The sequence below is a fragment of the Neopelma chrysocephalum genome, unplaced genomic scaffold (assembly GCF_003984885.1).
Source record: "Neopelma chrysocephalum unplaced genomic scaffold, ASM398488v2 Primary Assembly neopelma1_99, whole genome shotgun sequence".
Lineage (NCBI taxonomy): Eukaryota > Metazoa > Chordata > Aves > Passeriformes > Pipridae > Neopelma > Neopelma chrysocephalum.
In genome coordinates, this window is record NW_020897762.1 from 615,181 (window position 1) to 629,588 (window position 14,408).

The following is a 14,408-nucleotide window of genomic DNA, read 5'->3' on the forward strand; positions in this document are numbered from 1 at the left end:
AAGACATGACTTGTGCCTGTTGGTGGGCGAGCGTGGGCTGGGAAGGGTCATATCCGGGTTCGGGGGGGCCCCGGCGCCCTCCCTCCCTGTTTTGCCAGCTTAAGCAGCGGAGCAAACTTCTCCCAGTGTGGGCTTCCTCGAGGCTTGAGCAGGCACAGCCACCCCGAGCATGAGTCATGGCAGGTAAAGTGGCACGGTGCCGTGGCACTCGCTGCCTGGTGCCCGGCTCCAGGGGCAGGCGCCGGCAGGATTGCCAAGCTTTTTAGGGCAACCTGGTTCTGAGACAGCTGCCGGGGTGGCTCGTGCCTCACCTCCCGAGCAAGAAGGCTGCTGGGTGCATGGCTACTGTTTTATTTTATTTTTTTTAATTAAAAAAGCATTTGCTGCTGGAGTACGGAGCTGCCAGTGGCCCAGGGGTGCAGCCACAGTGCCGAGACGCGCCGGGTTACCCGGCACAGGCTGTGAAGCTCCTGCCTCTTCCCCGAGTGCCGGCAGCTGCCTGGGCTACCGAGAGCCTGCTCCAAAGGCACGTGGGGCTTTCCCGCCTGTAAGTGGAGGGCCAGGATTTGGGGTGAGGGAGGAGAGGGACAGAGGGGAGAACGAACATTCCCCAGCTTGGGCTGTCGTTAGCTTTTACGCCTGGTGGAATAATTGATGACCTATTTGCTGTTATCAGAGTATTTGCTCCTAGTTGAGTCCCCGCTCGGGAAGCTTTGCTGTTAAACCCCCCACGTGTGGCAGGGAGCTGTGACAGGTGATGGTGTGAACACCCTTAGTGGTACCAGGCTGTGTGGAGGTGGGCAGAGGCTGGGCAGGGTTGCTTCTGGCTGGGTTGACCAACTCCTCTTTATTGTGCAGGATGTGCTTTGGGACCGCAAATTGTTATGGCTGAGCAAGATTTAAATTATTAAAAAATTATAACTATAAATTGTGTGGCAAGTTTCAGAAGTCGTACCCACTAACATGACTTACTACAGTTATTTTGTAGACAGCCCTTCTGGCAGGGCACTGAGAAAACAGGTGATTACAGCTGAATAAGGAACCATCCGCTTGTGGTTTTCCCTGTGCTGACCTCTGTGTTAGCCAGTTGCTGCTAATTCATGCACTTTGAGTAGCAACTAATGCACATAAAATCCCATGCTGGTTCCAAATCTGTTTTGATTTAGTAAAAAAAAGTCTGCAGATGTACCTCCCAGCTGAGGAAGCTGCTGTACTGGAGCGCTCTTCTTTTGTGTCATACAGTTGAGCACAAAATACTGTGGGGAAGGAGGAGGGTGAAAATGGTCACAGGGCTGAAGCCTAAAGGAAAACATACACCTATTTCCAGTTAAATCCCTATTCAACACTTCTTATTTTTCCAGGACATACAGGACTTTTCCAAGAAAGCCATGAGAGGATTTGTTTTTTTTAAATGAAAAACTGCAATTTTAGGAAACAGCATTCTGGACCTTATGTACATTTCTAGTATCACTTCCTCTATATTTTTAAGCTGAAATCCTCTTAGCATGCAAAGTAAATAGATTATGATATACTGAAGGATTAAGAATCACTGTCTGGTGTCAGATTAATCCCTCATATAGACCATCACTTGTACTGACAGAAATATGGCTGCAATTCAGCAAAATAGCTGTATGGCAAGGCAATGTGTCGTAGCCTCTTACGCAGAACAAGCCCTCCGTCATCGTGGTCCATTGCTGTGCTGTGTGTCCTTCAGAAATTAAATTTATGGGACATTAAAGGCATCTTCTTTTACAATGGCCATTGCCACTATGGTTCTGTGTGGGGAGGTGATGCAGCAACCTGCTCTGTTTCAAAGCTCTCCTTATTTATTTTTCCCTGTTGGGTGTACAGAATCCTATGGATTGCAACCCCTTTGCTCCCTTCAAACCACAAACCAAAATGTCTTTGAATCCTTTGAATATACTCATGGAAAGGTGCTGACTGGGATGAAGTGCCGAAATGGTGCAACCAAAATCACCCATCAGGCAGCAGAATTTTGACCCATGGGGGGAAATGGCCAGTGACAGCAAGCCCAAGTATTTTATTTGGGTAAATACAGACTTTTGGTTAATAAAATACTTCTAATGACTTGTGGATTTCTTTTTTTTTTTTTTTTTTACATTTTGCTTTTATTTTCAGTCCATCATACAGATTTGTTCACCATATAAAACCAATTTGAAGAAGCTCACTGGCTCTAGGTTGCAACCACCCAATGCTCCCCAAAAAGCTCAGTCTTAATCCACATATGTCCCTATGGTTGAGTACAAAAAATCTGTGTCCGTATACTCTGCGCTCGATCAAATGGTGGGAAGACAGACCCGCGATGATGCTCGTCCCTCTCTTCACTGCCGGGAAAAAATAGAGGGCTGGAACAGGTTACGTTACCTTCTCAGTGCATTTTTTCTTTGTGGTTAGAGGAGGCAGATTAAAATCTGGACTCCAATGGAATGATGTTTAAGAGGCTCCGCATCTTTTTTTCAAGGCAAAATAATGGTTATTCAACTAAGATGATATATCTAGATATGAAAATGGAGAGCATTCTTTGAAAAATGCTGCCAACTGTGAAAGGCTGCTCTTTCACAGAGGTATCCTGAGTGAAGATCTTATCTGCTGGTATCTCAATAGGACGGTTTTCAGAGCCTTAAGTGGAAATTCAAATCTGCTTCCAAGTGAAGATTGTAAAAACATATAATGCATAGAGAATTACAGACTTCCTCCTGAAAAGCTTATGGATTCATCCAAGAAAGGCCCCCCAAAATTTTTCAGCATTGAGTTTGTACAGTAAATGGGTATCTGCAATTACTCCCTTTTTTTGATGTCTTTAAATGACATGATGAAAATGTCACCAGGTTGCCCTCCACAAGCACACACAAGGCACTTTGTGCATGGACACGCTCCTGTGAACTTAGAAATAATTTGGAGGTCTAAGGGCAGGATATTTTCAAAGCCTGTTGTCCTGTCATCTGCTAGTGGTCAGATCCAGGGCTGGCTGGAAGTTTGCTGAAGGACTTGCTGTGAACTTCACCACCTCCGTGAGGTTTCCTCTTCTTTGCTGTGGGAGCTCAATCACACCAGACCAAAGTGCACAATTTGGAGAGACCCGCTGTCTCTGCTCTCCTGTGGGGAAAATACAGGAAGGATCAGGCAGGCTGCAGGGAGAGGCAACGAGGGACAGAAACACAGGTACTGGAAATACCATCCCAACCCAGGGAGATGAGACAATTGCAGACACTGTCCCATTTTAGCCTGGGAATAAAGGATGCAGCCCTAAGCGGTAGAGCTTGCCCTGTGGTTCAAGGTAAGGCACCTCTCACATTTTTTTAAGCCTACCTTCACAACCCCTCACTCCTGCTGTTCCCGGAAAAAAGAGGCACTGCAGCTCCAGCAACTGCTCACGGTGCCCCCCCGGGATGTGAGAGGCTGGGAGCTGAGGCTCCACCTGCCTCTGAGACCCTTAGCTGGCGCCTGGAAGCTTATTGGCGAAAGTGAAACTTTAGATTTTTGTTACATTTTAATTAAAATATACTGCAAACAGCACAAGGCTGGGCTAATGCCAGTGGGTAGCCAGCCAGGTTTTCTAAGTTATGTGGGGATGGCATTTTGCATTCCTCATACAATGCAAATATGTGATTTAAGCACAAAGCCCCATCCTGCACTCAGGGTGGAAACTCCAGCCCTCTGGTTTTGCAAAGGACATGATGATGGGGAGAACGTGTGCCACAAATAGAGGTTATTTCATAACACAGGCTAGCGTGCCTGCAAAATGCATGAAATACTTTGCCTTGGAAAGCGATGTAGTCTAGTGAGTCATTGCTTTCTTTTGAATTACAGATGAGTAGCCAGCCCTTCATGATGCAAAGAAGAAAACTAGGTGTGGAGCTGGAAACAAAGGGAAACGTGTGTTTGTCCTGTCTCGGAGGGCAGGTCGGCGTGGGAAGAGTGGGTGGGCTTGGCCCCAGGAGGTGGCTGTCAGGGCTGTGTCAGGTTGCACAGGTGAGGGCAGACAGGACTCATGTGAGTGATTCCCTGGTTCCTTGACTCCAGGAAAGATGAAAAAAAATTCCCTTAACTCTTGAAGCTTCATAAGGAACCTTTACCAGAGCAGCAGCTCCATCTCATGGCATGTGCATTTCACCACAGAGATAGAGATCTCCCTCCGAAACAGCAGTCCCTGGTACAACCTCCCTACCTCAGCATGGAGGGAGCAGTAAAAGTGGGACGGCTCCAAATAAGCACTGTATGGACACTGAGTTTCCAGCCCATTGCTTGGCTCTTCCATTGCAGGGAGATGGTGAGATGTGGCCCAGCCACAATACGACCCCTTGTTAATTCTTGGAAGTAATTTGAAGATGACAAGAAAGTGTCCCCAGTGTCTCATCCAAATCAGTGCTTGCATCCCAGACCCCACCAGGTTATTCCAGTGTGGAAACTTGAAGCCCTGCTTCACCACTGAGACTTCTTAGCTCTCTTCAAGGAGGCTGTGAGGTGCCTTACTTGGTAGCTGTCTTCCTCCCCCCAGTCCTGGGGTTGTGTGTATGTGCCTTGGGTTTTGGATGGATTCAAGCTTTCTGTGGGTTCTCCTTGCTCTCTGAATGACACATGTTGGAGGCTTCAAAAAAAACATGATTTATTTTTTTTCTTTTTATTCAGTAAAGCACTGAGGAACATCAGTGACTGAACGTGAGGAAGGGGTGGCTCTTTTGCCCCTAAAGCTGTGTCAGGGCCTGATGCAGAGAGGTTTCTGCTGGTGTCTGCATTGGGCACCAAGACAATAAGTGAGAAGGTGAATCTGGGCTAGGAAAAAAATCCCACATCATGTTTGACCATATAGAGTTCAAGGCTGTTTGGGCAGGTCACTGTAGTTCAAGGCTCAGGGTCCTGAGTGCATCAGGCAGATAATTGACCTGGGGTTTGTGATTTGTGCTTTGTGCCTCTATCTGGGGAGAGTTGAACAAGAACCCAGCCTCCGCAGAACTATCTACTTGCTTTTTAAAAAAAATACTTTTCAGAAAAATCCTATTTGCAAAGCTCTCTGGTCACACGAAAGAAGACTTGACGGTGTCGTGTGGGAAGTCTGTGATGTGGCATCAAGCTTGTAGAGGTATTTAATGTTAATCAAAGGCTGAAGAGCAGTAATGACTGGAAGCCTCTTCCGATATCTGCATCTCTTCTGATGCAGCACCCCGGCAATAAAAGGCACCGTAATAATTTGGTGAGACTTGATTTTCATAGTGCAGGAAGATGGGTGTCCAGGAGCAGGGGAAGCCAGCACTGCAGTGCTGCTCCCTATGGTGATGAGCCGCTAGTCATCCAGAGAAGGAAAACATGAATATCCTGACAGGAGAGCATCTACTTGTGCCCTGGAGAGTTCGGATCGCGGGGCTTTGCATGGTAATGATGTGGTCCCGCTCCGGCAGGCGAAGGGAGGAGTGGTAGGGGAAGGCACACCCTGTAATTGAAAAGCCACTAAGTCATCTCAGACCTGCAGGGATAGCAGGATGGAGGCTGTGGTTTGCTCTGTCTCCACAGGTCTGAGGCAGAACGGAGGATCCTTTTACTCTTCGGTAGTGGGAAATACAGAGAAATCTCTTCCCCGCACTGCTGCATGGCTCCCAGGAGGCTACGCTTTTCCTCCTGGGGATTATTCGCAAGGGCACGATGAAAGTGGGAAAGGACAAGAGTGGGAAAGAGAGGAATAAATGAAGGAGCCATGGGGAATTATTTTAAACACCTGTTCTTTTCAGATGAAGACTGCCCGATTCCAGGCTGCAGGAATGACGGTGTGGAAGGACATACCTGATGCTAGGACCCATAGGTACTACTTTTCACTGGAAATGCCTTGTTTCCCTCGAATAGCATCACCCAAAACCATTCTGGCTGACAGATATTCATCTGAGTGGTAACATATTAAAACAACCATTTGGTAGTCATAAGGCACCATTGACTTCAGCATCTTAAATTGCCATATATAAGATCAGTCTCTGGTCCAGAAACAAGAGAGCAGTTGAGATAAATGTTTTCCAAAGGGTCTTGTTTTTACCAAGAGTGGTGACTAGGGTGTTTGGAGCCTTGGTTTTGCTTACCTAAGTCTAGGTGCTGCTAAATGGAGACTCTTTGAACTAACCTACACAGCTTGCTCAAGATGATTAAATCCCAGAATAACACAGATGAGGAGGGGCCTCTGTGATCAGCCTGCTCCGAGCAGCAAGACTAGGCTGGGTCTCAAGCAGGATGGTCCTCCAGGCTACCCTAATATCATCTTCAGCCTTTCCTGGAAGACAGGGCTGAACATGAACACCAAATCCTGACCGCTCCAAATATTGTGGATGAGATGCACACTTCTCATTTGCTTCAAGCCCTGAGGAGCCATACTCAAGCAAGCCATGCTCAGGGCAAGAAAAGCTGCAGCTTACCCTCACTCCTCTGGCACCTACCTATGCTGTCCCCACCTTCGTCCTCAGTGATGGGATCCTCTGGCCAGTGCTGGTCCCAAACCAGTGTGGCAAAGCTGGTTTGCATTCATCCTACCTGTGATCTGAGACCACCACAGCAGCCCTCACCCATCATCACCCTCACACCCGGGGGCTGCAGGCAGGACAGATGTCACCTGTGCTCGTGCAAAACCACCGGCACTGCTGGAGGGTGGCCCCCGTGGCAACAGGGTCTTGCCTCTGAGCCACTTCTCTCATGCTGTAGGGCTAATGCTTTCCTCCAGAAACAAATCTTGTTCAACAGCTTGAGCACTGCTTGGCTGTGTGACAGCCAGCTGCTCTGGCAGGTCACTGGGAACAGTTTGTTGCACGATCTTTAGAGTTTCAGGGAGGAGAAGCTTCCTCATAGCTGAGACAGCAGCGAGTGAGGAAGACGTGCTATGGTGCCCCTACAAAGGATAGGGCCCATTTCAGATACATCCCCACTGAGGCCTCTGTGGCCATTTGCACTGGCAATAGGTCACTTCTGGCCACAGACTTTCACCAACAAACTGGCAAAGGAGGGCAAAGCAAATCCTCTGTCTCGCAGCTGCAGGGATCTTCCTGCAGAGTTGCCTGTGCAAGAAGGGCCGGGTTTTGGGTGTGCTCCCCTTGGGTGGCACCAAGCCCAGTATTGTGTGAGCTCCCTCTGAAGCAACATGAGGGAAGTGGTGGCAGGGGGATGCCAGCCCAGGGAAGCAGGAGGGCAAAAGTGGGACCTTGGGAACAGGCTGTCCACCAGTGTGCTGATGCAGCAGGCTGGTGGTGGTGTCCAGGTGAAGGGCTGCTGCCTTCCCTTGGCCCAGAGCAGCTCAGATGGAAATGCCCCATTTCCCCCTGCACAAGCAGCTCTGTGATGTGTGCTGAAATCAAGCCAATCCCACCCAGGTCACAAAGGTCACACTTTGACCACACCAGCTCTTAGTAATGGTGACCACTCAACTGCAGTAACTTTTTGGAACCAAAGAATGCTTTAACCACTCCCTTGGATAAATCCTTAACGATGTGATGGCAAAGCTTTCTTCCGTGTATCACTCTTGTTATACAGCCTGTACATTTGGGCTCGTGGATTTTATTGTTAAGAGTCCAGAGCTTTCAAATTAACTTCTCAGTTTATTAATTCAACTCCTGACATGAAGGCAAGGAGCATCTTCCACACAGCTCGGGGAAGGAGCAGTTAACTGCTGGCTAACCCAGCTGCAAATCCAGGGATCCCACCAATGCCTCCAGACCATCACTGCTGCTTTATTTCACTGTACTCTGTATCCCGAGGCCACCAAAATCACCCAAAGGCCAACAGGGACATGCTTTGAGTATGAGGATTTCCCATTGGTGTGACTCCAATGTGGTGAACTCTGGCACCTGGTCCCCAGCCTTTCCCCATCCTCCACCCAGTGAAAATGCGCAAGGGCCCGCAGGAGGCTGCAGAGGTGGGGCTGGTGTGTGTTCTTCTTCAGTGCTCCAGGACTGGTAGAACAGCTCTTGGAACACAATTTTACTTGGCACAGGCTGGTTTTGTAATGAAAGAAATAAATAAGTGCCATCCTGCTCCGCTGGGAGGTTGAAGTGTTTCCTTTCCTTTTTTTTTTTTTTTTAATGATCTGTTTGCACTGAGGCCAAACATTGAATACTTTGGCCTCAAAAATAGAAGTTTAAACAAGAACTGTAACTAGGAGGAAGCTAAAACACAGGCACTCTTGTGCCTCCATCCCCGGTGTCGTGAAATTTATTTTATTATTTATTATATTTTATTTCATAATTTTATTTTTTCCCTTAAATTAGAACTGAAGGAGTGTGTTGGTGCTGCCAACTCATCAGCTCTGGAGATAGGCTCTCTATATATGTGCTCTATATGCATTCCCAGCAACACCCAACCTCCTGGGATACCAAACCAGGCCAGGAGGGAATGTTCCCACAGGAGATAACTGTAACAGAAGGATCTGGGGGACAGGGTACAGTCTCCCTGCCCACATGGAGGTCTCCTCCTCTCCTGCCCTACCAAGCTTCTTGCAGGCTGGAAGGATGTGAGCCAGTGCAGGAGAGGGAGGAGGACAACAGGACTGGAGGCTGGCAGTGGGGGAAGGGATGGACCACCATTTTTGGCAGCACCTTGCAGTTAAATCAGTTCAAAGTTATCATGAAACCACAGGCCAGTATTTCACTCCTCTTTACTGAGGTCTTGAAAGTGCCAATACGAGCACGGGCTAGTTCATGTAAGATAAACATGGATGGAGGGCAAGACTTTTATGCTCTGTGCTCAATACAAAGCAGCAGGTGAAGCCCTGCTCTAGCAGAGCAGTATAGGAGCATTTCTACCAATTTCAGTGAGAGCCCTGCAGGCAGACAGCTTGCAGGGACAGGCTTGAGGAGTTTCAGGAAGCTTCAAAATAGAGTAAATAATAACAAGCAGAAATAAAAAAGGTAAATCAGAAATGGGTCACCTGCTCCGAAGGAATGGCTCTCGTATTTCCTTGAAAAAAAACCCAAGAAAACACAGAGTTATTTACATTCCACTTCACTCATTGAAAAACTGAAACAAACAAAGGTATGATATTAAGTAACTTTCACTTTTTCAATAAAACAAAGCTATTTTATATCACGTTATTCAATGGATGAATTAGAATATTTAATATATTGCTTATACAAGTCTATACATGTAGGATACGTATATTCCCTCAAACACTGCAACAAGTTAAAGCAACCATGATTTTTGTGGATAAGGCAGTGGGGAGATGCAAGGCAAGCAGTGGATTGGGGATCCCACATCATCCCAGCTTGGCTGAGAGCTGTTGCAGGACTGGGATGCACACACTGGGACAGCCGTGGCTGCAGCACACCTGTCTGCCTGTACTGGGGTAGCTCTGGGGTGGTGGGGCACGGGCTGCCTGCCTGAGTGCTCGCCTTCTGTCTCGGGAGGGTTGTTCAGTCTGTGTGCCGCCAGGTTGCTGCAGGAGGTGCTTGAGGATGAGGCTTCATGTTACAGCTTGAGCCGAATTAAGAGCTGCCAACATCAAAAAGAAGTCCTGCTGCAGGCAATGTCCTTCTGCCCTTCGCTTGGTGCTGTCTGTGGTGTCTTCTAATCCCCACGCAAGGCAGTTCAGCTCATGGGATGGACAAAAGCCCACGGGAAAGAAAACAAGCAATTTTTTTGGGTTGGGTTACTATGCTGTCAGCTCCCACGGATGCGGGTGGAAGAAGGTGGTGAGGGGGCAGCAGGACCTTTCCATTTCGATGGTGGCAAGCTGCTGGTTCAGCTTCACTGTAAGGTGGAAGTGCACCCATAACTGGCTCGTTTGAAGTGATCTGTTTCAGTTGTGGCTCTGGAACTGCAGCTACGCCTCAACTGACCCTGTCAGCATGCCTGGAGACTGGCTCTGTTCCTACACACCTGTCAGCAGAGTGATGGGACACCCGGACAAGGCAGAAGATAAAAGTCCTCGTCTCACCCCTTGTGCAAACACTGTCACCTATCCCTGCATGGCTGACTTCACAGGACAGCTCTTTAACCATGACTTTCTCATGCTGGGCTGCTCCTCTACTACACTGCTGCTCTACCTTGACACTGCTACGATGGAGACACCAGACACTGCTGAAGCAAGGCAGCCCCCTTCCCTTACTCCAGAAGCCCTGCAGGAGCAGTGCATGCTGCTGCTTCACAAGCCATGCAAGCAGTGAGGCTCTGCTGCTACTATTGCACACCCAGTAACAGAGCAACAATGGCTGAAAGTAATAAACCCTGCCTGTTTTTGTTAAACCTTGAATAACTGCTGCAAGATAAGGAGATTCGTACGATCTGTTGACTTATTCTACCTTCCATGAGCCGGTAGCTGAGTCCTCATGCCTCTCCCTGCTAGGAACACACAAACCAAGCTCACGCTGCAATGCCACTTGACTTATTTTTATTCCGAGATCCAAATAAATTTTCAAGATATTAATCACCATTATTTTAGCTTCATACCCTTGTGCGTATTTGAAAGAGACTTGTTCACTTACCTTCCTGGCTGCTGGGAAAGGGTTTTGTGATCAGGGAGGTGGTGTGGCCACCTGCTCCAGGCTCAGTGTCCTCTGCCTGTCTGCAGCTGGTGGGTCTTTGAAAACAAAACAGAAGTGAGAGAAGGGGAGGGAGCAATGACCGCAGAGTTGGGGAGATACTGCATAGCAGAGCAAAGCTGTTTTGTTTGTTTTCTATCTTTTCAAGTATACAGCAGCCTGTGCAATTTCCTGGCTACAAACTGTAGCCCTTTCTATCAGGTGCCAGTAGGTTTGTTGACTGAGCATCACTACGATCACTCATTTGGCCGTGCAGTCACTCCAGCACTGTCCTGTCATTCAGAGATGAGGTGTAAAGCTGGTGTTTTTTGGAGCAATTACAGTTTTGTTAAGCAAGATAGGCTGGGGATGTGCATTGCACATAGCAGGCACCAGGCACTGTTGGCAGCCCTGCCTGGAGGAAGTTGGGTGAATGCCAGGATGGGAGGATGTCAGACCAAAAAGGCAGCACTGATTTTTCTGCAATTTTTACAGTTAAACCCTGCCCCCTCACCACTCCATCACTGAAATCCAAGTTGTGAAGGAGCTGCAGGGAAGAAAGCACCAACTACGTGTTATGGAAAACACAGATGGTTTTTTTTTTTTTTGGTTTTGATAGTCTTGGTTTCTTCACTCATCATTAATCTATGCTTACATAGGCATGTGGAAAGGCAATCCGTTCCCAATGCAGTGTAACTGGAAATTTGGAGGCCATGTTGTGTCACCTTGGCTTGCTGGCTCGTTGCTTGTCCTGCCATACACAAACCGCCAAGTGCTCAGTGAAGTCCAAGGGAGCATTGCCTTCACCAAGAATGAGTCAAATAGAGAAAATAAACTAAATATCCAATGCCAGGCCATCTGGGAACTCCTTTGGGAGGATTCTCCTCATTTGGGTGGCTTTTCCTCCTCTGTGGATGTAGTCTTGTTTGACTCAAGTAGTGTTTTACCCAAGGGTGGCTTTCAGATATGACAGCAGTGTAGGTGTGAGAATAAAAATGTGAACGCTTTTGTGCAGCACCCAATTTCTTAACTGCCACAGTGTGAAATCTGGCTCAGCTTTGATAATACAAATAATACATTCCAAGCATAAAAAGCCCTTTAATACTGATGAGAACATAAATAATTAAAGGAAAAGCTCAGATTTTCCCCGTGCCTCTGTCTTCACACTACCAGTCGGGCATCAGCTATGAGAGCAGCTGGGCATATGTAAAGCACCAAAAAGCAACTCTCCTCATCAGCTCTCTCGAGACATTTTTAAGCTGCAGTAATGCAACTTTCCCATCACACTAAGCTTTATTGGTTCGGTAAAAGAAACTAAGAAACTTCATTGGAGACCAGATTATGCTGCTTGCAAAAGCAGGGGGATTCTTCTGCTCTTCGACCCCATTATCTCCTCCGTAGTGTCTTGATCAGCTTTCTTACACAAGGCCTCGGATTCTGCCGAGACCCGCAAATTGCTTTTTTGCCTGCCAAATTGCCATAACCCTTCTATTTTTATATTTTAAAAGAGCTTAAACCCCTCCATCCTCTTTGGATGTGTCTTTAAAACTGACCAGTACTGGGAGGATTTCATGTATATCCGAAGGCTTAGAAGAAGATGTTACCTCTACCAAGCTTCTAGTTTTACAGTCAACAGACATGAAAAGCCCAGCGGGGATAAAAGGAACTTAACCAGTTCTGTCTAATGCATATAAATCTACCTAAGAGCTCAAGGCACTAGAAGTACTCAATGCACTACATTTATCTGAGTCTAAGATAGAGAAATGGGTCTTCAGCTCACATGCCACATGTCCCATTTTGATGCCAAGTTAATATGAATTAATAGACTGAGATGAATAAACAAGGTCAGTCTGGGCTGGGCCAAGTTGAATCAATGTAAAATAATTGTCAGTATTTTCTGTCAGCAACACCGGTTTATCTTGGCTCGGGATTCTCGGTGCTATAGATTATAAAATGTTTTCAGTGGAACAGTTGGCAGACATTTTATTGATTTTTCTTTGTTTTGTGAATGCTGGAAAAATTTCCATTAAGTATACACGCCATTCATGTGATGAAGCCAAATTGCTTTTTCAAACTTTTCTTTCTTCAAGTGTGCTAATGCGTTAATACATTAGCAATCTAATTTAATCAAGAGGACCTTTGTCTGGAATCAAGAGGCCCTAGAGAACACCTCGATGCATCTTGAGCACTTGCAGGCTAAGAAGAGTTAATTTTGTACTTTCGAGGTGCTGTATGCGCATTGACTAATTAATTTGCCCCTTTGAATTTGGTAACATATTATCTCAGTTTTACAGATGTAGAAACTGAGAATGCAACTTCACACAAAGCCATATATATCTGCCTGCTGTTGTGTTCTTGATGTGCATGAAGACCCTGGGCTGAGCAGTGGCAGGGAATGAGAAGGAAGGCTGCAGCAACTGGGCAGGAATAGCACTGCTGAGCTGCTGAATCCCACTTCTGACATGAATTCCCTACACCACATCCCTGCATCGTGCCTCTTGATAGAGTTACTTTGGAACTGGAGATTGTCAGGGCAAATAGAGCAGCTTTTAGGATTACACCTGGACCTGACAGACTGTATTTCTCAGCCTACATTCCTGATGTTTTAAGACTAGGTTTGCTTCCTGGTCAAAGGGGCTTTTGAAAAAGATAATTGATGGTGGAAGAACAAACAGAAATGCCATAACTGTGATAAATGCTTATTTTAATTGCATGAAACAGTGAAGTAAGAGTAAGAAACCCATTTAGTGTCATTTTTTATGTGACACATAAAAGGGGATGTTGTAGGATAACTCTAATTCTCTCTCTGCATGGTGATTTTATAACCAACATATGCAGATATGAAAGATGCTTTAAACACCTTCTGAGGTTCTATCAGTGATGCTACAGATTCAAAATATACAAACATGCTTCTGAGCTTAAATAAAAACCTTATAGAGAAGCAGAAATATGTATATTTTTAAGTACATAAGCCACAAGGAAGTTTTATGATGAAAAGCACTGTGATGATATACACTTTTACCTTCTATCCTAATTGCTTGTATTAAAATAATAGATAGCCTAATTAAAATAGTTCTGGTTTGGGGGATGGGGACAAGGTAGATGGATAATAAGCTAAAAAACCTTCCAGCACATCTTCACACACATCCTGACACTGCCAACAACTGCAAGGTATTTAAACCCACAATGCATTATGGTAAGGCAACAGAATGACACATTGATGGGGTGGAAACCCACACTGCAGCTTCCAAGGCCAACAGCAAAGGAGTGAGTGCAGCCATAGCTCTGTGCTGACTCTTACGTGCCAAACTCTGGCATGGTCACAGGCACTCACTAGTTGACTCATCCAGAAACAAGCTGTCCCAGGGGCAGTGGATCAGTTCCTTTTTGCTGCTGAAAGAATCAGCATGCTACCTTGGTCTTCTGAACAACAGCATACAAAATATTTTCCTCAATTGTAGGCTTTTGCTGCAGGGTTATGATGATCAAAATGTTTTCATAAATAGATAACAAGATTAATGGGAGGGCACGAACTGCTGGGCTGTAGCATAGCTGACACTTGGAAGGAGAAAATGGCATTGGCCAATGGCAAATGTAAGACAGAGATAAGATCTTCATCTTGTAAAATTATTCACTGGACTGTGCATTGTTGGTGGTATTTAACTGTCCTGTTTATGTTAGAGTGAAATAATTCACACAGCAAATGAAATGCTGCTCTCTGGAGTGTTGTTCTGGAATCTTTACTGCTCATAACTTCATATGTGTGTGTATGGTTCAAAAAGTTGACTACACCTCTCCACTAGCAGGAATAGTATTGCTACTTTCATAAAATATCATGGAGTTAAATCAAGAACAAGTTCTCAAAGGTTTTATGAATGATTATTTTGTTTCCAGCCTTTTCCATCCCTT

The 14,408-nt window shown here is 46.2% G+C and overlaps 1 protein-coding gene across 2 annotated transcripts in view; it reads right to left on the reverse strand.

Annotated features, from left to right (window-relative positions):
• Positions 1–1,233: 1,233 nt before the first annotated feature.
• Positions 1,234–14,408, reverse strand: part of WDPCP (WD repeat containing planar cell polarity effector) — a 148,745-nt gene continuing 135,570 nt past the window's right edge. For both annotated transcript variants that reach the window (XM_027694899.1, XM_027694898.1), the window contains exons 17-19: positions 10,464–10,558; positions 8,912–8,940; positions 1,234–3,117 (exon numbers count right to left, since the gene is read on the reverse strand). In XM_027694899.1, coding sequence (XP_027550700.1) covers positions 3,067–3,117; positions 8,912–8,940; positions 10,464–10,558 — 175 coding nt within the window. In that variant the 3' untranslated portion in view covers positions 1,234–3,066. The remainder of the gene's footprint in view (positions 3,118–8,911; positions 8,941–10,463; positions 10,559–14,408) is intronic.